The following is a 21,608-nucleotide window of genomic DNA, read 5'->3' on the forward strand; positions in this document are numbered from 1 at the left end:
ACAGTACATGCATATAAGTTTGAATTAAAGGTACATCTAATTTGAAAGTCAATTCCAGTAATTTCAGTGAAAATTGTCTCAGATGAAAACTGATCTGCCTTTTTTTAAAACTAGGAGAATTAGACATGCATTATTTCTAAGATTATTTGATACTGAGTTGGTTTCCAAACTTAAGTTTCAATGGTATTAGTGGGTTTGCTCCAAGTGTTACTACATCTGGACCCCACCTTCTGTATATGCTGATCCCATATTGTGGAGACAGGCAAAGTATACATACATATGGAGGCTTTCAAATATCAGTTAAATTTTCCAGCTTTATTGTTAAGCCATAAAAATGAATTATAACTTTGTAGAAGGGATATGGTGGTGATTATAGGAAAATCTGGAATTGTTTTTGTTATGCCTGAGGTGTGATGCAGTGGAATGAAATAAAGAAGCTAGAAACTAAAATAATGTTGATGAACTTTATTAGTTTGAAGTGTTTCCATGTATGATCTTTTAAATAGTCCTTAATTGTCTTGGACCAGAAGTCTTCATTTAATCTTTGTACAATATTGTAGTCTGCTCTACAATACACTTCTCATCCTCTCACTTATTCACCCTTAAATAAATGTTCTTTTTCTTAGGATAGATTATTCAACTCTTGCTATTGCTTCTATTCACTTGTGCATTCTGAACTTTTCTAGCAAATTCCATGGGTTCTGAATCTGTTAGTCTCCTAATTTGGAACACCTTTGTGACTTTCTCTTGGAACACAGGAGGAAATTACAACTTACATTTAATTTTTCCCCCAGATTCTGAAAGGTTGCGTTAGTCACAACTTCTAAGGCTTATTTTTAACTATATCTTTATAAAAAGAATATGGCATGTTGTTAATTTTAGATTTAGCATAGGAAGCCTTGCTTGTAAATGCTGTAGGATTGTACGGAAGGGAGATAGTGTTGCTATTAACAGATTTGATGACTCTTTTATTATCCCCAGAGTGCCCAATGTGTAGGCTCAATAGAATGTAGGGCACTGGAGCAAGTGTTGAGCTCCCTTTTTCTCTGAATCGTCTCTGAATAAAGAGCAGTGAGTGTGAAAAGACCCATATCCATCTGCAGCGCCAGCCCTTCCACTTAGAAGATTAAGGCAAGCGCCACAATAGATGCAAGAGCAGCAATGGAAGCCTTGCCCCTCCCAAGTTATTCTGTGATGATTCTTCCTTCTAGGATGCTAGAACTGTGTGGGACATACAGCAGTCCTAAACTAAATTAGCCTGTTGGGGAAGTTAGAATAAGATTCAACTGGCAGTCTAGTTAGTTTTGCTATGTAGAATGGAGATGGGTGTCTATATATATTTGTGTGTGTGTATAAAATTGCCTTTCCCCCAAAGTTGAAACTCATCTTCTTCTATTGCCTCAGACAGAAAATTGTTTTGAACTGGCCCTTTGGACATGCATATGTACGTCTTTCTGCTGAAAGAATGAATTGTATTATTATTATTATCATACTTTATTTATATAGCGCTGTAGATTTACACAGCGCTGTACATATTATCATTATTATTTTACAACTACTTTTACAGGTGCGCTTAGATGTGAAGAGGGCAGGGCTCTTGCAGGCTTCCTACAATTGGATGATGGGTTAAGGGAGACTCTCTGAGCTAGCTGAGAGCCTATGTTTGTTTGAGTTCAGTTATGAATAAATAAACAAGTAAATCTTGTCCTAAAAAGATCAAATGGATAACCTCAAAAAGAACCTAAGATACAAAGAAGGAAGTGGCAGATAAAAGACAACAATCCAGAGTTTGAAGAGACTGCAAAATCATCCAGCATTCATAGCAGAACATGAACGTTTTCCGGAACAAAGTTTTTCCAGGAGGTGGTGAAATGCTGTGGGGTATAGGAGATGCATATGGATCTCCCCTGAGCAGAGGCAATTCCCATTTGAGTAGGATTGTACTGGAAAAACAACTCTAGAACTGGGTCAAGCTTGGAGAAATAATTTTTTTGGAATCTCAGTATACTGGTAAATGTCTGGGTGATTTTTAGTAGGTTAGCAAGGATTTCTAAGTGTCAATAACAGCAAAATAACAGCAATAAAACAGCAATAATAAAATGATCTCCTCCCAAGTGCTGCTACCCTAAATTATACTGCTAAAAAAACCCCAGCAATCTGGAGTATGGACATAGGGAATGAGATGTGATTTTGTAATGGGTGCAAAATCTATGAACTTGATTCTACCTTTCATTCATTTAAATAGTGGGGTGTAATTTATAAACAAAATGGATCACAGGAGCCTGGAGCCTTCCCATGCTTGCCCCTGGGTGTACAGATCCCTATTCAGCAGTTAAGATAAGTGTATAGGCATGTTCTTGATTTTCTCTCACCACCCACATTCTTCAGATGTCCACGGGGAGTTTTTGTTTTTATTATGGAGGCTTCTCCGGACCTCAAACATAATATGCAGCAGGGAGTGTCACTTGAATTGCTCAGAAAGTATGTTCGAACTGTCAGAAAGTATAGACAGGGCCTCCTGGTTCCCTGCATGAAAGAGTCAAGTTACCAGCTGCAGTTTGGGTTTTAAGAAAAAGGAAAAGACAAATGTCCAGGCTATGGAAAGCATCCAAGAACCACATTGATACTAGGTGTGATTACAACTTTGACATACTTCAAGCTATAGGTGTCCTCTGCCTACTTGACAAGTAGGGACGAGATCAGAAATTGCCAAAATGGGTAGCCCAATCTTTTTTTTTTTTTAGCTTGCAAATGCATTTTGGCTGCCAAAAAAAAAAAAAAAAAGTAAATAAGTAGTATGTATCTCTTGTGAACACATGCAAAAATGTGTGGAAGGCTTTGGAAACTTTATGAAAAAGGCCAGAATAGAAGAGCAAATGTCCAATGTATGGATTCTGATTATAATTTCAAAGGGTAAAAAAAGTGGATCTTTAAAAAGCAGGGAGCATCTGTATTTTGACTTCTCAGTTAGATGACAGAGGTTCTCAGAGATGACCTCTTTCATTGCATGATGGATATGTAAGACTAGTACTTGTTAATAGGTAGGGATTGCATATGAGCCTGTTTCAGGTTTCTCTCCTGAAACAGCAAAATTGTATACAAAACAAAAGCTTTTTTAAAGGCTGGTTCTAATAGTTCCAGTAATATGTGTTTTTGCTTACTGTAAGGGGTGGGAAGGGTGTCATTCCAATAGCAGAATGATCATTCTTCTCTATGAGATAAAAAGAAAATAGGACTAATACAACCTGCATAATTGGAGTGCTTCATTCATGCTTTGAAAGTAGGACAAAACACTGTGGTAACCCTCCTAATGCCTAGCACCACCATTCCTCAGAACTAACAATGCACTTTTGATGACAGAGAAATGCAACTCCCTGTGTTTCCATTTGGCGAGCACCTTCTTGAAGCTACTCTGATTGTAGCCACATTATAGCATAGCACTACATTCTGGTAATTGTGATAAATATGAAATTTTAAAGGGAAGTGCACAACACCACTGTTGAAAAAGACTCCATTCTGAACTCAGAGGGATCTGACCTTCAGAACAAAGTGTTGAACCTTCTTCACTGGTTCAGATCCAAAATGAACCCCAATGGGAAGTACTGGAGATGAGGGGAGACCATAATATGAAATATGTTTAGAGCTATGAATATTCATAGTTTTGTACAAGGTCATCCAAAACTTTAATGCAAGGCTGTTTCAATTGTAATTCCCCAACCTAAGGCTAGAAATTTAGCAGCATGGCTTGGCTTTTGCTATTTCAAATAATATTTGGTAGATTGCATTTCAGGTGTTCTCAAGAACATACCACATATGCTGCCTCAGCAAGGTAAGCTTTACTATCCTCCCATCCTGCTATTTTAAATTGAGGCTGAAGATGAGAGCAACTGGTTTTCCCAGAGCTATTTAATGAGCTTATAGCTACAATGAGATGTGATTTTTTTTTTTGAAGAGTCTTTCAAAGATTTGAGGGATCCCTTCTTAATTAACTATTTCTAACAGTTGCAAACCAAACAGGAGTTGTTTCATCCTTAGTAAAGATGTTACATCTTGTACCATCTTGCCTGATGAAGAAGCCCATGGAGCTTCGAAAGCTTGCAACAAGTATATTGTGCATTTCAGTTGGCCAATAAAAGTATCACTGATGGATTTTTGTTTGTATTTGTTAAATGGCCAACACAGCTATGCCTGAATGTTTTCTGTTTCTAGCAGTGTTTGTTTTTAAAACTGGAATGAAGAATGTGTGGTCTTCCAGATGTTGTTTGCCAGCCCCAGCCAGCAAAGCCCACAGTGAAAGATGTCTGGGGTTTATGGTTCACCAACATCTGCAAAACCACATATTCACCATGGCTGTTGTAGACAAATCTACTGATTACTGCATTAGAAAATTTAGTTTCTTGCTTCATGTTTAATGTGCAGTGAGAATGGAACTGTAACGACTCTACCATGACCCCTTGAGTCTGATAAACTGCATATCCCAGTCTGTATCTACTACAGTGATTCCCAGAGTATTGGTCCTCCAGGTGATTTGGACTTCAGCTCCCAGAAGCCTCAGCCATCTTGACCAATGGCCTGGGATTCCCGAAGTTCAAAACACCTGGAAAGTGTTTTGGGAAACACTAATCTATTTGGAGGTAAGCCCCACTGATTTTAATGGGACTTATTCCCAGGTAAGTCTTCAATCCTTACTTTTTAGGGTTTTTTTGGGCTATGTGGCCATGTTCTATAAGAGTTTATTCCTGACGTTTCACCAGCATCTGTGGCTGGCACATAGCGCCAAAAAACCCACAAAAAACTATGGATGCCGGCCATGAAAGCCTTCAACTGCACATCTTCAATCCTTAATCGGTGACTTGGAAGCTTTGTAGCCTTTTCCAGATGTTGTCCTTTATGAGGTCCATCTTTTGTATAGCCATGATTATTATTGAACTATGGTATCATAGTCACAGTGTATCAAGGTCATCTATTGCAACATGGGCTTTATGCAGTTACTTCAGAGACTGTTCCAGAACTTTAACTGATACAGAATGCTTTGGTTAGCTTGCTGAGAGGGACCACCTACCAGCAGCATATTCTATTTCGGCAGAAGGAACTATGCTGCCTGCCTGTTATCACTGGTCAAGTTTGAGTTTTGCCAATAGTGAATAAGTTCTTAAACAACTTGAATCTAGTTACCTGAGAGAGCACTTTGTATTGGTGCATGTGGGTCATCTGGAGGGGCCCTCCTGATATTGCCACCCACTCCTGAGGTCTACTGTGAAGTTGTTTAGTGTAAGGTCTTTACTATGGCATTATGTGGAATATTCATCCCTCCGTTATTAGCCGCCTTCATATAGCTAAGCTTACCAAAATAAATACTGTATATTGATTTTATGTATTCTTTTCTATTATGTGTTTTGTTATTTTTCTACACAACTTCAAAAACTTCAGATGTAAGCTTTTTAGATATATTCACAAGTAAAATAAATACTAAATTGGTGCTCTTTAAGTTAGAATCATAGAATCGTAGAGTTGGAAGAGACCACTAGGGCCATCCAGTCCAACCCCCTGCTATGCAAGAAATCCAAATCAAAGCATCCCTGACAGATGGCCATCCAGCCTCTGTTTAAAGACCTCCAAGGAAGGAGACTCTATCACCCTCCGAGGGAGTGCGTTCCACTGTCGAACAGCCCTTACTGTCAGGAAGTTCCTCCTAATGTTGAGGTGGAATCTCTTTTCCTGTAGCTTACATCCATTGTTCCGGGTCCTGTTCACCAAAGTCTTCTCAGGAATATCCCCCAAGCCCTACATTTCTGTTTATCGGCGCTTGTTCTTATATACCCATGCAACACAATTAAATTGAGGGAGGTTCTTTGTGATAATTACAAAAGCAAGTTCTTTTTTGCCAGGATGAAATCCTTATGTAGTGCAGAAAGATTAATTCAGCAACAGTTGTTGATAATGAATTTCCATTTGCAAGTTAACCTTTTAAATCCTTTGATACAGATTATAATGTACTGAAAAGAAATTAAAAACAGAATTGCCAGCTAATTGTTTTATGGGGAAAAGGCTCAAAAGGCCCGACTTCCAGGCAAAATACTTGCATAAACTCAAATTCACAATTTGTCTAACATGGCATGTGTCAGATGTACTGCTGTGGCCTCATCACAAAAGAAAGAGGTTTTCAATGACAATTACATTATAATCTCCTTTCTGCCTTACATCAATATATAAAATTGAATTGCTATATTTTGGTCAAATGGACCTGAGCTTGAATATGGGCAGATCTCCATACCCAACCATTGTGAAGATGTTGGGACTGTCATATCTCATTTGAAAAGAAAAGATATGGAAAAGTCTTTCAATAGCTCACATGGCCCTTTCCCACCAGACAGCAAGTAAATGGCGAGGTTTTCCATTATCTGTAATTTACCGTCTTGTTTTGAACAGCTTTAAGGTTTTGGAATGAACCACTATATTAAGGAAAATCATAATTTATTTGCCTTTGGGAAGGAACTTTCAGCAACTTCTCATTGATTTCTGTTCCCCAGTGTTAAGCGACTTCATCCCAGCTCTGTAGTATGTGCTACCTACCCATTACTGCTGGGTGATGTTTTTGTTACGGACTGGTCTGGAGGTTGGTTTGTTGTATAGATAAAAGATATACAACAGGAGTTTGTTGTATAGATAAAGAAACAGAGTATGATACAAGGAAAGATCCAACAAAAATTAACCTGGAGCCTATTAATGGTAATTTTTAGAATTAAAATAATAGTTTTTTGTGGGTTTTTTGGGCTATGTGGCCATGTTCTAGAAGAGTTTATTCCTGACATTTCGCCAGCAGCTGAGGCTGGCATCTTCAGAGTTCACATTATAATGATAATAATGTTGACAGTTGGTAGGTATTGAAAAAGCAAAATAGTGGAAGTCACATTGCACACTTTATTAGATTTCAGTCTGCATGATCAGAAGTTGGAATACATTACTTTGTTTGACTACAATTGCTAGAATATTCCAGCCATCATGGTCAGCCCCTTGGTGTCCATGCTGGGCACATAAACCAAAAATCCCATTTTTAAAAAAGCTCTGCTCATGCTATATATTAGGTATTGTGTTTCTAAACAAGTTACATTAAATGAACTAAATTTGAATCAAAAGCAATTCTTTGCTTAGCAACTGGATTCAAAGGGGAATTCCTAGTCCATGTCAGTGTTTATTTTTGGTAGTGGAAATTGTGCCCAGAATTATATCAGAAGGACTGGAGTGTTGGCAAGACACCAGTATGCCTTTGGGCTGGCTCAGAAAAGTTGACTGGGTTGTTTTGCTTTTTAATAACAAAAGGTATGGATTGCATAACTCAGCTGATGATCAGTACCTTTGCCCTATGAATTAAGATCTAGGTTTTTTTAAGTAAAAAAAAATTAAATCCATTGAGGCAAATGAATTAGTACTTCTTTGTAGTCAAGTTATCTAATATTGGAATATTCTGTGTGTCAGTCAAGCCAAAGTAGGGCTGTATCCACACTGCAAAAATAAAGCAGTTTGACACTACTTTAAGTGTCATGGCTTCATCCTTCAGAACCTGGGATTTGTAGATTGGTAAAATATTCAGCCAAGTCTGTGAGAGAGGTCTGGTATCTTACCAGACTACAAATCCTAGGATTTTATAGGATAGAAACATAAAAAAGTCTACATCTGTCTATGAAAACAAAGCAAGGAAGGCACCAGTAATATCTTTAGGAAGGGTGACTCCATGTTATTCTTGGAGCAACCCTGAGAATTAGCTTATGACCAGAAAAAGTAACTAGTCCAAATATGCCTTGTGAGTTTTGTTTGTGGGTAGGGATTTTGACAGACCATCCATAGACCCTCAGTTTGCATATCTGAAGTCTGAAGCACTATCAGAAATTAAAAGAATTACTATGTTGAACGTTAGGCTGGCTGGGGAATTCTGGGAGTTGTAGCCAAAAAGGCTATTTTTTCTGTGCGCTGTGAAGAGAAGATAGAGAAAAAGAGTCTGCACTCCAGAGACATGCGCAAAGCAGTTTATCAAGTGATGAATGCATACATGTCTAAATTCAGTTGCTAGTTCCAATGACCCTTTGAACCAGTGGGATTTCCATAATTATGGCAGTTATTAAATGGGTCTTCTTTACTTTGGAATAGTAATTAGATTTAGGTTGGTGTAACCCAAATGCTTCACACTGCTCCTTCCGGCTTATGGTGAAATCAAAGTTTTCCTTTATAGAATGTCTTTAAAAGTACCAGTAGTAGTAGTAGTAGTAATGTGTGTGTGTGTGTGTATGATTTTTATACACACACACACACACACACACACACAGACCTACAATGTTATTTCATGTAGTGACAAAGCAATATTTGCCTCTGTTTCAGCTTGGTAAGGCTTTTCAATTGTTGCAGCATCTTGGTCTGCTTGCCTGGTGGAGCTACCACCAGGTAAATTACTCATTTTTCTTTACACATACACACAACACACACACACATCATAGCAGAAGTGAGATGACAGGTTTATTTCCCACCTTGAATCCCACTGCGGGAGAAAGTTGGGATATAAATCTTGGAAATAAAGAAATAATAGAAAAATAAATAACTACCTAAACAGAGAGAGGATATCATTTTAGTATTTTGTGTTATCTCATTTTATTTTTGCATTTTAATTTCAGCTTACATTTGTCTAGTACAATTTTGTAGTCAGTTTTGGTCCAGTGACAGAAATGTCTAGAGTCCTAGCTGAAGAGCAGCTGTTGAACTCATGGGCTTCCAGTGTGAATTTAGTGAAAGGAATAGGAATATGGGGCAATGCAAATGAATAGGCTTGTGCAGGAGGAGGCTCTTTGAAGTCCTACAGCTGTCACTGTTCCTATATTTACTGTCAACATATGTTGATCAGAGTAACTTTACTTCTGAAACAACTTAATTTTACTTATTGGTGCTGCCAGGCTCTTATAGGACAGGATGCATCCTCCGCATAGCTAACAAGTTTCTAGCTCTCTAAATGACTTTTAAAAACAAACAAACATACACACCAAAATGTGGCCTGATATGCCATGTTGGCACATATATCTATAGAGTTAATTTTCACCCTCTCTCCATATGCAAAGCATGCAGCACATAACTTGGATTGACTGAGGCGGTATGGAAAATGCAACCACCCACATGCTTACATTTTTGTGTAGTCTAAGACTTGCAGTGAACAGGTGTACTTGGGGAGGTCTGAGCTCAACCTTCCTCCTGCTATGTAAGAAGGTTGACCTTGGTGACGAGTCATAGTTCAGAATGAAGGATAGATGCCACTCATTCTTCCGGCTACACCACAACCACTAGTGGCACTGGGTCACATACTTAATATCATCACTTCCTCCAGCCTTTGTGACAGGCTGCCCTACAATCAGACTGCCTCCCTAAACTGGTGCCTTTGAGATGTGTTGGGACTACAGCTCCCACCATCCCCACACATGCCTTTAAAACATCTCTTCAGGAGGCAAAATCAGCAGGGAAAATCTAGACTGTAGATTTTTAGTGACGATGTCACTAAAAACCAATCAATGAAAATGATTCCAGAGAAAATGGAAGCAAATTAAAAATCTGCAATTAGCCTTTGCATTAGGGGTACATTTAGTTTTAACATATATTTGAACTTATTTCCAGGAAAGGTTTTTTTCACTTCTCACTAAGTTTTTCATAGTGGCTTTAATTTATCTTTACAGTTATAAAGCCACATAAAACAAAGGTGGTTTGATCCAAACGTGTAGAACATATTTTAACAAAAAAAAATCTTAATGGAATTACTATATTGGATACCTGTAATATTTCCTCTTAACTATATGAACTTCAGCTGTTTTTCTACAGTGACAACTGATTATCTGAGCAGCTGAATTGACCTTGTTTTTCCTTTGTTATGTACATTGACAATGGATTATGTCCCAGAGTTTGTCTACACTTCTGCAGGATAGTAAACTATACTGAATTGCTGTGCATTGCTCAAATGGGTTAGGAGGAATGGATTGAAAGACATGTAAGATGAAGACTGTTCCATCTCCTAGGAGCTAGCATGGTGTAGTTGTTTGAGTGTTGAATTATGACTCTGGAGATCAGGGTTCGATTCCCCATTCAGCCATGGAAACCCACAGGGTGACCTTGGGTGAGTCACACACTCTCAGCTCCAGAGAGCCCTTGACAGGTTCAGTTTAGGGTAACTGTAAGTAAGAAATGACTTGAAGGCTCACAAGAACAACAATTCCATCTCTCGCCATTACATTAGAATAGCCTTCCCTGACCTGGTGTCCTCTAGATATCTTGGATTGCAGTTACCATCATCCCTATCTGGCATAATGCGAGTTCTAGTTTGTTTAAACCATGCCTCATTGGAAAATTATGGACTGTAACTGTAATTGCAAGGGTCTATTTAACCCCATGATCATTATCTCCTTTGAATTTTCTATTCTGTCTTTCCTTAAGATAGCTGACATAATGTAAAGTGGAAAAAATGCATAGCTCAAGTTGCCACTAGCTGCTGTCAGATAATCTTCTGTGGTTCCAGCAACACTGATAAATGGAAGGCTTGCTGTGATTGAGTTAACCTCAGAGGTTGGTCCCCCCCCCCCCCCCCCATAATAATCCTACTTCTCTGAGCGTTGACATCTTGAAACTTCGGATGACACAGCATCAGTATCTTTTAGAAAGTCCTTGCTTTGGTTAGGCTCAATGCCAATTATTACTAATGGTTTCAGTTTGGCTTAGGGGCATGGCACCAACCCTTCTTGATGGATGATGCTTTTGATCACTTAGGCTTCTGAACAGAAAACTTGTTTAAGACTGTGATGGTGTTCTTTCCTGCTTCCTGGAGCAGTGCTGGATTCTACAAGAATACAGTTGAGAAGTGATTGCGGGGAGGGATAAATTGGAAATGCATGGTGGGTTACTGAGCTGTGAAAGAGAGGATTAACTTGAAAATTGTTCTGCAACGTCACAAAGCAGGTCACCAAATCATGCTTACTACTGGAAATGCTATCTATGGTGCAGAGAACAATCAAAATAGTAACTGCATCTAAAAATAGGCAAGTAGTAAGATTACTGCTGCGGGTCCACTGAAATCATTACTGGCTGCTCACCTGTCCAACAGTTATGGATGTTGCTTTTATAATGGCATAATATTTCTCTGCTTTTATTTTAAAATTTAATTAAGCTGAAAGAGTGACTACAATACAAAGAACTGCACAAACTTAGCCTTGGCCTTCTTTATGTGAAAAGAAGTCCTAGTGGTTTTACTTACACTTTCTTTTTGTTATGTTGTGTGATTTCAAGTCATTTCCTATTCATGGCAACCCTAAGGTGAACCTATCATAGGATACTCTTGGCAAGATTTGTTCAGAGGGGGTTTGCCTTTGCCTTCCTCTGAGGCTAAAAGAGTGTGGCTTGCCCAAGGTCACCCAGTGGGTTTCCATGGCTGAGGAGGGCCATAGTCCAGTGCTCAAACCACTATACCACACTAGCTCACATAAATATGGGATATCCAGCAGGAAATGGGACACCTAGGAACCGTATAGTATTCAATTCAGTTTTTATTAATGCTTAAGCCAAAGGCCATTCGCATGATTAAAATGTAAAACTGATGACAGAAATTCAGAATTATAAAATGCTCCATCAAATAACTAACATCCAAATTTTATACATTAAACATAATAAAATTCCAGACAATTAAATAAAACAACATTAAAAACAACTTCAAAGTTTAGATAAGATCATCCCCATGGCAATCAACTGCAATGTCCGCTATTACCCTTTCCCAAATTTTGATTGCTGCTGAGGCAAACAGTGAGACCTTATAAGTTACCTTAAAATCAATATCAGACAGGAGATAAAAAAATCTTTTCAGAAGTCGTATTAAACTGTTAATTGGACAGAATAGATCCCATAAATTTAATTCTTGGATCAGTATATAGTGAGCAAAAAAGCAGATAATGAGGCAAATCCTCGATTTCTGCAGCTCCACAAATACATAAATGGGAATCCTTAGGTGTGTGTGAATATCTGCCATCTATCATGGCTGAAGGCATTGTTTGAAACCCTGTAGACATCTTGCTGTAGACATCTGTTTTTTTCCCTTTCTATATGGTAATTTTATCTATTCCTCTTTTAATTGTTATTATCTTAGAATGTACGCCTTGGGCAGGCTTTTATTTACTCCTAATTTTATCGACTTTGTACAGCGCTGTGTATAATTACAGCGCTATAGAAATAAAGTTTAATAATAATAATAATAAATAATAATGCACTAAAAATCTTATATAAGAAACTTTTTTCCATATCCCCACTGTGGAAGCATTTGTTGTCAACAAGAGAAAGGGACCCTGATGCTGCCATAGCTAAAATGGGACATTCCTTTCACCAAGGGCAAAAATTTTGAGGCAAAGCATATGTCTTATTGGATAGTCTGTGCAACTGATGGATCCATTACCCCAAGACCAGCAACTCCACTCAGTTGTAAAGAATTCCCAAAAGACGTTTGGCCTTGGAAATGTACCTGGGGATGTTTCCATCCAACCCAGAGCAGCTGGAAGAAGAGCAAGCTGAAAATTAAGAATAAATTCATCAGCTCTGTGGTAGTGAATCCTCCAGTCACTCTTCTTGGCATGCATATATTTATCTGATGTGTTGTATTATCTGCTGCATCTATTCTTTCACACACACCATCCTGATTGGTGTGTAAACAATCAGAAAGACAGGCTATACATATTTGTGTAAATAAATAATTTGCTAAGTGTTGAAGTGACATCAGAAGTAATGTATGAATTAGTTATGCATTATTTCTATGGCTGTGGCTTGCAATAATTAGTAGTGGCCAGCCATAAATTTCATTAAAGCTAACTTGTCTCATTGCTTTTAGTGGGATTTAAGTGAGATTATTTTTGTCTCATTTGGTTTGATGGATATGAAATATGAGGTTTTTTTCTTTGAAAATAAAGGCTGTGGTTGTAGAAAATCTTAATGAAGGCTTTCAGGACATACAAAAATTTATGAAGGGACAAAATAGTTATTAATTTTCTCAAAGGACTCCTGTAGTAAGAGAATACCAATCAAAACTGCTTGAAGAAATGATTAAGACATACATTTATTTTGCAGAAAATCATTCCGCACCTCCAGATGTTACCACTTATACCTCGGAACATTCAATACAAGTAGAAAGACCGCAAGGTTCAACGTCAAGGGTGGCACCAAAATATGGAAATGCTGAACTTATGGAAACTGGCGATGGTATGTCTTTTAAAGTGGTGAAAGAATGCAAGAAGGAATGTTTAGTCATATCGGTCATGTATTAGGAGTAGACAAGTTTGGTCAGGGGCACAAAAACTGTGCAAAGGAGAAAAAGTAAGAATTTATATTTACACAAGGAAGGTGAGAGCAGGCAAGGGAAAGCATGAGGAATACAGGTGTTTGGCTCCTGTTTAAATAGTTTGAAAATGAGATCATTAGAGATGAGGAAGAATTTGGCAGGAAATAAGGTTTTTGTTGTTAAATGCCATAAAGTCAACTTTGACTTATGGCAACCCTATGGATAAAAGAACTCCAAGTTACCCTATCATCAGCAGCCCTTGCAGATTCAGGGTTGTACCTTCGTTCATTGGGTCTATCAATCCTCAGCAAGGTCTTCCTCTCTTCCTACTGCCTTCCACCTTGCCAAGCATTATTGACATCAATAACTTGCACAGCCAGTCTGTGAAAGGGCCAGTTTGGAAAGTTACTTTTTAAAAAATTATTTGTCGAAATTGTAGTCCCAAGCCTCCTCTCCCAAACGTAGTTTGTTACTTTTACCAGTTTTAAAAAGAAAATCTTTACTTTCCCTTTTCTCAACATTATCTAGGGTAGATGCCTTTAAAAAGCACACTTGAGTCCTACAATCTTTATGCCTATAGTACAAACCTGTAGTACCTGTAGTACAAAAAATACTTAGCTCCATGTCTACCATGTTGTTTTTCAACACTTGTGATAAAACATGAAACAGCAGAATTTAAAGCATATTATTTCCTTCCTTCACCATGTAACGGAGTCACACCCCGGAAGTATAACAGTACCTAAAAAGTTAGTTTCACTGCAAAAGGAGTGAAATTATCTCTTAAGTTACACTGAAAAGTTGTTGAGTTATATGTTCATTATCAGAAAGAGGAATTACTTACAAATAGCTAGTTGCTTCAGTTAATTATTCCAGTGTCTGGTTAGGGATATTATAATGTGAGAAATTAGAATATTCAATCTAGGCCCTCTGTGAGTGGGGTGAGTTGGAAATTTTCTTGGGATTTTAGGACAGACTGTATACCACTGCTTCTGTCCACTTCTTTCTCTGCCCTGGAAGTCATACTTACTTGCAGTTACTTTTGTAATGTGCAGAAATATTCTCAGTTAACTGCAGGACACTTCTAACCCATGGCTAATAAGTAGGAAGAAGCCACATAAAATTATTGGCCATCTTGGACAGAAACAATGTGTTACTGGAATGTAGTACTATATCTGTTCACAAGGTAGTAACTGGCTGGCTATCTGAATTTTCATTCAGTTTGATGTGCATTTCTCCTTTGCTTGCATTTGGCATGCATGACTACTGCTTTAATTTTTTTTTTATTGATTTCTTTTATATAGGAGTTCCAGTAAGTAGCAGAGTGTCAGCAAAAATTCAGCAACTAGTCAACACTCTAAAACGACCCAAACGACCACCATTACGAGAATTTTTTGTAGATGACTTTGAAGAATTATTAGAAGGTAGAAAAGTTTGACCCTCTTTTACATGTTCTTGGGTTTGTTTGCGTTTTTGTAGAATTATTGTTCATTTCTTGAGTAGAAAAGAGTTTCACACCAAGAAATCTCAGATTTTGTACACAGATTTTAAACTAGTTTTGTTAATGCCTTTACAATATTGACTTGATTAATTGTTTTACCAAAGGAATATTGTGGTGGCAGGGCAGAATAAGAGAGGTGAAACTGGGATAGCGTTGTTTCACACTTGTATTGTACAGTCAACCGTCAGTTTTCGCAGATGTGGAGTCCACATCCCTCGCCCGTTTGCAGGCGGCAAATGGAGGGGACAAAATGGGGTGTGTGCCACCATTCAAGCCAATGGGGCTTGGATATTTGCAATTTTTCATTTTCGCAGGAGAGGGTCCAGAACGGACACCACCACCACCCCGCAAAAATGGAGAGGCGACTGTATTTCAGTTCATTTCAGAACTCAGCAGATTGTGTGAATCAGCTTCATTGCAAAGCATTGGGTCTTGGGTGACACATAACTTTAAACTTCTGATGTCTTATGATGTCGGTTAACATTTGATGATGCAGTTAAGATGTCATGAACAAGCATACATGATCTGGCACATAGTGTGTACCTTCTCCTTGCTAATATTTCATACCTTCTTTTTTCTTATTGCTGGCTGAGGAAGAGGGTATTATTGTGGTCCACTCTTGTGACCATTGTTAACTAACTTTTCAAGATCCTCCAACAGAGATACCCAAACATCAAATCATTTGCTATGCTGGAAGCAAAGCACAAGGTGACTGCCCTAGAAATAGGACAACCTCCTCAACTAACCTGAGAGAAGTAGATTAGTTTATGGAATACAAAGCAGGACATGTGGAATATACAACTGAGTTACCTAGCACCTCACTGCCACTACCCACGACTCAAAATCTGAAACCTGTAGTGGCAGCAAACTCTACACCATGACAGGGTTGGCTCAGGTTCAGCAGAGCTGCTCATGTGGTCAAAGAGCTTGACCTTCAGGACATTTTCACCAGGAAGCTCTTATGTGGTGATTTGACCTTCCAAATTGGACAAACCTTGATTACCATTGTTCGAGAAGTGGAAGAGGGAATCTGCTTGATTGAGTGGAGAGGTGAACATAGCAGGTCATAGCAGACTCCCAAGACTCAATCCATGTGTTTGTCATGATGTCTGAACTGAACCCAAGGTTTCTCTGTAGGTTGTTTTAGCTAATCTCAGGGTTTCTGTTGTTCTTGGGCAACTTTTCAAAAGTAAATGTCTTAATTCTCTATTTGCATAGTGAATCCTGATGTAAAATGTGTGAAGTAACACTCTCTTACAACTGTAAGTTCAACAGCCAGACCCAAACCAACCAAAGCCAGAGGGAGCTCAGATGCTGGCGATGCGTGGGGAACAGCTGGGTGTGGTTACGAATTGGCCTCCATCTCTTGAAGCTGCTTTGCAACGATGGGGCACCATTTCCCCGAAAGCTCCTTGCCTAACCACTATGGATACCAATGGAAAACCACTGTATATTCTCACTTACGGTTAGCAACTTTCTTTGTCACTTTATTTTTCAACTAAGTTAAAGCAGATCTCTGAAAATGTATTTCCATCTTCAGTTGTTTCACAGATCAAAGACATCTTAATCTGCACCAGGTTTTTTTTTTTTCTTCAAAAAATTATGTCTTTTTCTTTTCTGGAATTAATGAGTAAGTAAATATATAGCATGATCTATTTAATGAAGAAATCAAAATGGAAGGGCATAGATTATTTTACAGGATGCTACTCAGTGGATGACTGCATGCTTATAATTCATAAAGCCCCAGGCTCAGTCCAGCAATCTCCCTCTATAGCCTCATTGGTCACAGTGATGGGAAAGATCTCTCTTTCTCTCAGAGATTGTGGATAGGTATTACTGATTAGCATTGATAGCACTGGGTTAAACTAGTAGTTTGATTTTGTATGAGAAACTCTTTAAAGCCAGCTCTTTTTTCATATGTTCATTTTTTCCTAAATGCAAGTTTATTTCGTAGCTATTTCTTATGTCACTCCAGGATACTTGTGGGTGTCTTTTTGTATGGCTATTCATTAAGCTTAATATCCAGCACTTTTGATTTTTTAAAAAAAGAATATCAATTTTTGTGCAATTGCCATGAAATCTTAAGGTCCCTGAACAGCAAATTTATGTACAATAAATTTGTTGCACAACATTTTGTGCATATGTATTGTGGGTGTTAATGTGTCTGTTGCTCCAAAATTAATTTGTTGTGCTTTCATTCAAGTACAGTGGTACCCCGGGATACGAAAGCACCGCCTTACGAAATTCCCGGGTTACGAAAAAAAACAATTTAAAAAAACTGTTCCGCGTTACGAAAGTTTTTTCGGGTTACGAAAAAACTTTTGGTGCTTTTCGGCGCTATTTCGCACCAAAAAGCGGCTTTCGCTATTAGCGCCTATGGCAATTCGGCTTGCGAAAGTCTTCCGGGTTACGAAAAGGGCACCGGAACGAATTAATTTCGTAACCCGGGGGACCACTGTATATGTTTTATGATTTTCTGTTGAAATGGACACTCTTTAGCAGCTTGTTCTGTCACTATTTTATAGTACTGCTGAGTCAGCTGTGGAGCTCAGTACAGGCATACTGGGATTGTATAGTGTGAATCAGGCTAAAGCTCCCAGCCCTTTTAGTGACATGTGGCAGCCATGGCTGAAATGAGCAGAGAGACTGCTCCAGTGACCTCTTATTAGGTGCCACATCACCAGAATCTGACAAATTACTTCTTTGAGCTTCAGCTTCCAGATTTCCTCAGGCAGCTTGGTTGCTGGCTGTTGGTCAGGCAATTGTAGAACTTACAGTCCCAACTAGTAGTATTTCCTTCCCCAAAATTCTTTATTTCACTTGGTCATTCTCTATAAAAAGTTGGTGAAGATGGACTTCACTTCAAGAGCGCTAGAATGCAGTTTGTTTGTTATTTATCAGCTGTTTAGGTATGTTGTGATACTGAAAAGGAGTTTATAATTATTTGCAGCTGCCTTTTGGCAAACCCTGAACTGCCATGCCTAGGTTTGGTAAGCCTATTCTTGCTTGCTGTGGCTGAGTTTATGCTGTGTGGTGATGTATAGCACTCCTATTATAAATAATAGGGAAACTGATTTTACAGTTTTCTTTTCTCTTGGCATACCTCTCTGCCACAAGTTTTCTTTGGACAACTTTTACACTTAACACATTGGTGATATGATACTGGTGGTGGAGTGGCCTAATGAGAAGATTTTTACAAAAGGAAGTGTTAATAAATGTGAAGTCAAAGGCTTTCACGGAAGGCATTCATACTTTTTTTTTGGGGGGGGGGGGGGTTGGGCTATGTGGCCATGTTCTGGAAGAGTTTATTCCTGACATTTTGCCAGCATCTGTGGCTGGCATCTTCAGAGATCTTCTCTGAATATACCAGCCACAGATGCTGGTGAAACATTAGCATCCTTTACCATTGCCTCAAGTAAGCAAAACCTAAGCCACAGTGTTGAAATGGATGTAAAATCACATTAAATTCTAACTGAAATCATATTTACACTTACCTAGGAGTAAGTCATGCTGAACTCCCTAGAGGGGCAGAGTAGACATTTATAGGTTAGCCAGTCTACATATTTGGAAGAAGAACTTCATCAACATGTAATAGGACTGGGTGGCATCATCCCCCTTGTGTAAAACAAGAGCATGATGGGCACATGGCTAGATTAGAACTGTTTTCCTAGATTAGAACAGTTTTCATTTCTATGAGAGGTTATACGATTACATGACCACCATCATCACCAATTTTGTTCTGTAGCAATACTCTCAGTTCTTTCTATTTCTTTCACATGTGTTTTGTGTAAAAAGGTGTGCTTCTCTTCAGATGATCTCTCCTCAAATACATTTCCCTCTCCTTGTGCTGTATCACTCCCAACATTTTTAATTAAGTTTACAAGGATTTAAAGTGTCTTGCTTTCTTCTTTCTTTTTCCGAAATTCTGTTTGAGAAAGCCTTATTTATTTGTGTGTTGAATTATTGTGAAGTGTCCCACAGTTAACTGCTATCAGTTAAAAGATTTCATCTCAAAAGCACCAGCTTGGAAAAAACAATCACAGCTTGATGGAAAGAAGATTTTGCATTTTGTGGGAAACACTGATGCCTATATGATCTTTCTCAGTACATTTAATGATATTGATCTAGAATGGAAGGCAACTAATGGCTCAATTATCGTCTTGCTTTCATCTGTATCAAGCCATTCTTTTGCATAACTTTCAATAGAGTTTGCACATGAACAGTGCCCTGCAGAAGTACTCATGATAAATGCTTGCCAATATGAAAATAGCACAGAACAAAACAATCAGCTTTATGGGGCATATTGAAAATGATCTGTCTTTGGCTAGCAAGACAACAGTTGCACAGTTCTCTCACTTTGACTGCAATACTGTTTGGAGTTTGTACCTGGCTGTACATACAGTGCGCCCGCGTCATACGTGGGCACCTTTTTATGTGGCTTTCAGCTTATGCTGAAAGCTGCATGACGGAAACAAAATGGCGGTGCACCCGTGACACCTGTGCTGCGCCACATGCACAAGCCCCATTATTGTCAATGGGGCTTGAGCATACGCGCTATTTACTTTACGTGCGGGGTCCAGAACGGATCCCCACATAAAGCAAGGGTATACTGTATATGAGAATAGTATTATGATTCACCAGTTTGCATTCTCTTAGCACACAATTTTGCCATACCAAAGCAGCACTGTAAACTAAATTTTGGACCGACTCTTAGGAAGTTGTTATTGTTGTTTTGACTTATATCCTGCCTTTCTCTCAGTATAGGGACTCAAGGTGGCAAACAGCAAATTTAAAACAGTACAATTTTTTAAAAAAAAAAATACAAAGGCATTACAAAAATTATAAATATAAAGTTTAAAAAACAATTAAACAATTAAAAAAGTTAAAACAATAATGCTTCAAAATTGTAAAACGTATTTTAAAACTCTACATAAAAGATACTCTGACTTGCACTGCATTTAAAAGACCAATGCTTGTGAGTTTAAAAAGCCTCATGGCACAGAAGTGTTTTTACTTGCCACTGAAAGGATAGTAGGGATGTTGCCATCATGACCTCTCTTGGGAGTGAGTTCCAGAGCCTAGGAGTAGCCCCTGAGAAGGCTCTCTCCCTTTTTCCCACCAAACAAGGCTGAAAGGGTGGTGGGACAGAGAGAAGGGCCTCTTCAGACTATCTTAAGACTCTTGTGGGTTCATAAAGGGAGATTTGGTCCTTCAGATAACCTGGACCCAAGCCGTATTGGGTTTTATAGGTGAAAACCAGCACATTGAATTGTGTCCGGAAACAGACCAGTAGCCAGTGGAGCTGTTGCAACAAGGAAGGTGTGTGTGTGCTCCCTGTGGCCAGCTCCAGTTAACAATGTGGCTGCAGCACTTTGGGCCAACTGAAGTTTCTGAGCACTTTTCAAAGGCAGCTCCAAGTAGAGTGCTTTATTCAAATGATAAATCCACGTCTACAAAATCTAATATAGTTATCTCTGTTAGTTTCCACATCTAGACTCCATAGTTTTGTCTGCTTTCATTGTACATGCAAGCAGCTCCAAATGAGCAAAGGCTTCCCTTTTATTTTGAGGGATTGTTGTGTTGGCCTGTAGTTAAACAAGATGTTCATCATATGATATTCCAGACTAACACAGCTGTGTCTCTGTTCCTGTCCTGTAAACTGCCTAGATTTGAAAGTAAAGGGATATGAAATTAGAACAACAAATCTGAGTCTATGAAAGCTAGTACACTTACCTCTGTATTAGTTTTCACATGTAGACTCCATAGATCTATCTAATTCCATTGTAACTAGACATTTGGTCCCACATTTCTCTTTTTTGGGGCACAAAATTTCTCAAATTTGGGGTTTCAAATTTCTCTTTTTGGGCATAGCAAAGCCTTTTGATGTGTATGGTGAGAATGAGTTGTATTTTGAATCACTTTGGCTTAAAACAATATAATTTGTTTTATTGATAATGTTTACACAATTGTTTTGCATACAGGCAAACTCTGGACCCGCAGTATGAAAGTAGCTTACAACATACTTCATAAATTGGGCACAAAGCAAGAACCCATGGTGCGACCAGGAGACAGGGTAAGTACCTTTGCTTTCATTGTGGGCCTTTGTGGTATGTCATTTGAAATTTAAAGAATCCATATGTTTATTTGGAATACATTTGAAAGAAGAAGAGCAAAGAAAATGTTTTGTTGCCATATCACTAAATACAACTCTGCTTTCCTCATAATACATATTATTCTTTTTTAAAGCAAACCAGAGATTTAACAGCAGTGATCTATTTTTGATAACATTGTATTTTTCTATTTTTAAAAATTGTGCTTGGTATCACAATGTCCTCTTTATATACTAAACATTGGAGTGTACGTCATGTGGATGAAATTAATTTTGATAAAGAGTATGTGTCCTCCCTCTGTGTTCTGAGAGACCTAAGAAACAATCAGGCCCTTATTTGAAGAGACTACTTTTGGACCCATAAGTATTGCCAGCTAATTAATAAAATGTTCAGTATAACTTGTTTTTTAACTGAAAGTAGGGATAGTTGACATAAGATCATAACAGTTTTGAGGGGTTACAAGAAAGTGTTTTTGAGTTAAGATGTTTGTGTGTGTAGAACTTTAAAAAGTTCTTCCTCCTTATACCATTTCAGTCCAACAGTAATGAGATGAGATATAGTCTAGCCACAGAACCTATGAGAACATCTTTCAGGGTTGGGAAACTCTTGTCCCTTGTCTTTGAGTAAAAACAGTTTCTCAGATTTTCTTTTATACTTTCGTAGGTTG

General features: G+C 38.3%; 1 protein-coding gene across 4 annotated transcripts in view; it reads left to right on the forward strand.

Moving 5' to 3' along the window:
• DIP2C (DIP2 acetate--CoA ligase C (putative)) overlaps positions 1–21,608 on the forward strand; it is a 330,762-nt gene that overhangs the window by 215,093 nt on the left and 94,061 nt on the right. For all 4 annotated transcript variants that reach the window (XM_089533524.1, XM_089533526.1, XM_089533527.1 and 1 more), the window contains 4 exons: positions 13,123–13,254; positions 14,635–14,754; positions 16,099–16,296; positions 20,813–20,904. In XM_089533524.1, coding sequence (XP_089389650.1) covers positions 13,123–13,254; positions 14,635–14,754; positions 16,099–16,296; positions 20,813–20,904 — 542 coding nt within the window. The remainder of the gene's footprint in view (positions 1–13,122; positions 13,255–14,634; positions 14,755–16,098; positions 16,297–20,812; positions 20,905–21,608) is intronic.

This window comes from Sceloporus occidentalis, unplaced genomic scaffold (assembly GCF_023333645.1).
Source record: "Sceloporus occidentalis isolate IW3139 unplaced genomic scaffold, rSceOcc1.0.p SCAF_7, whole genome shotgun sequence".
Taxonomy (NCBI): domain Eukaryota; kingdom Metazoa; phylum Chordata; class Lepidosauria; order Squamata; family Phrynosomatidae; genus Sceloporus; species Sceloporus occidentalis.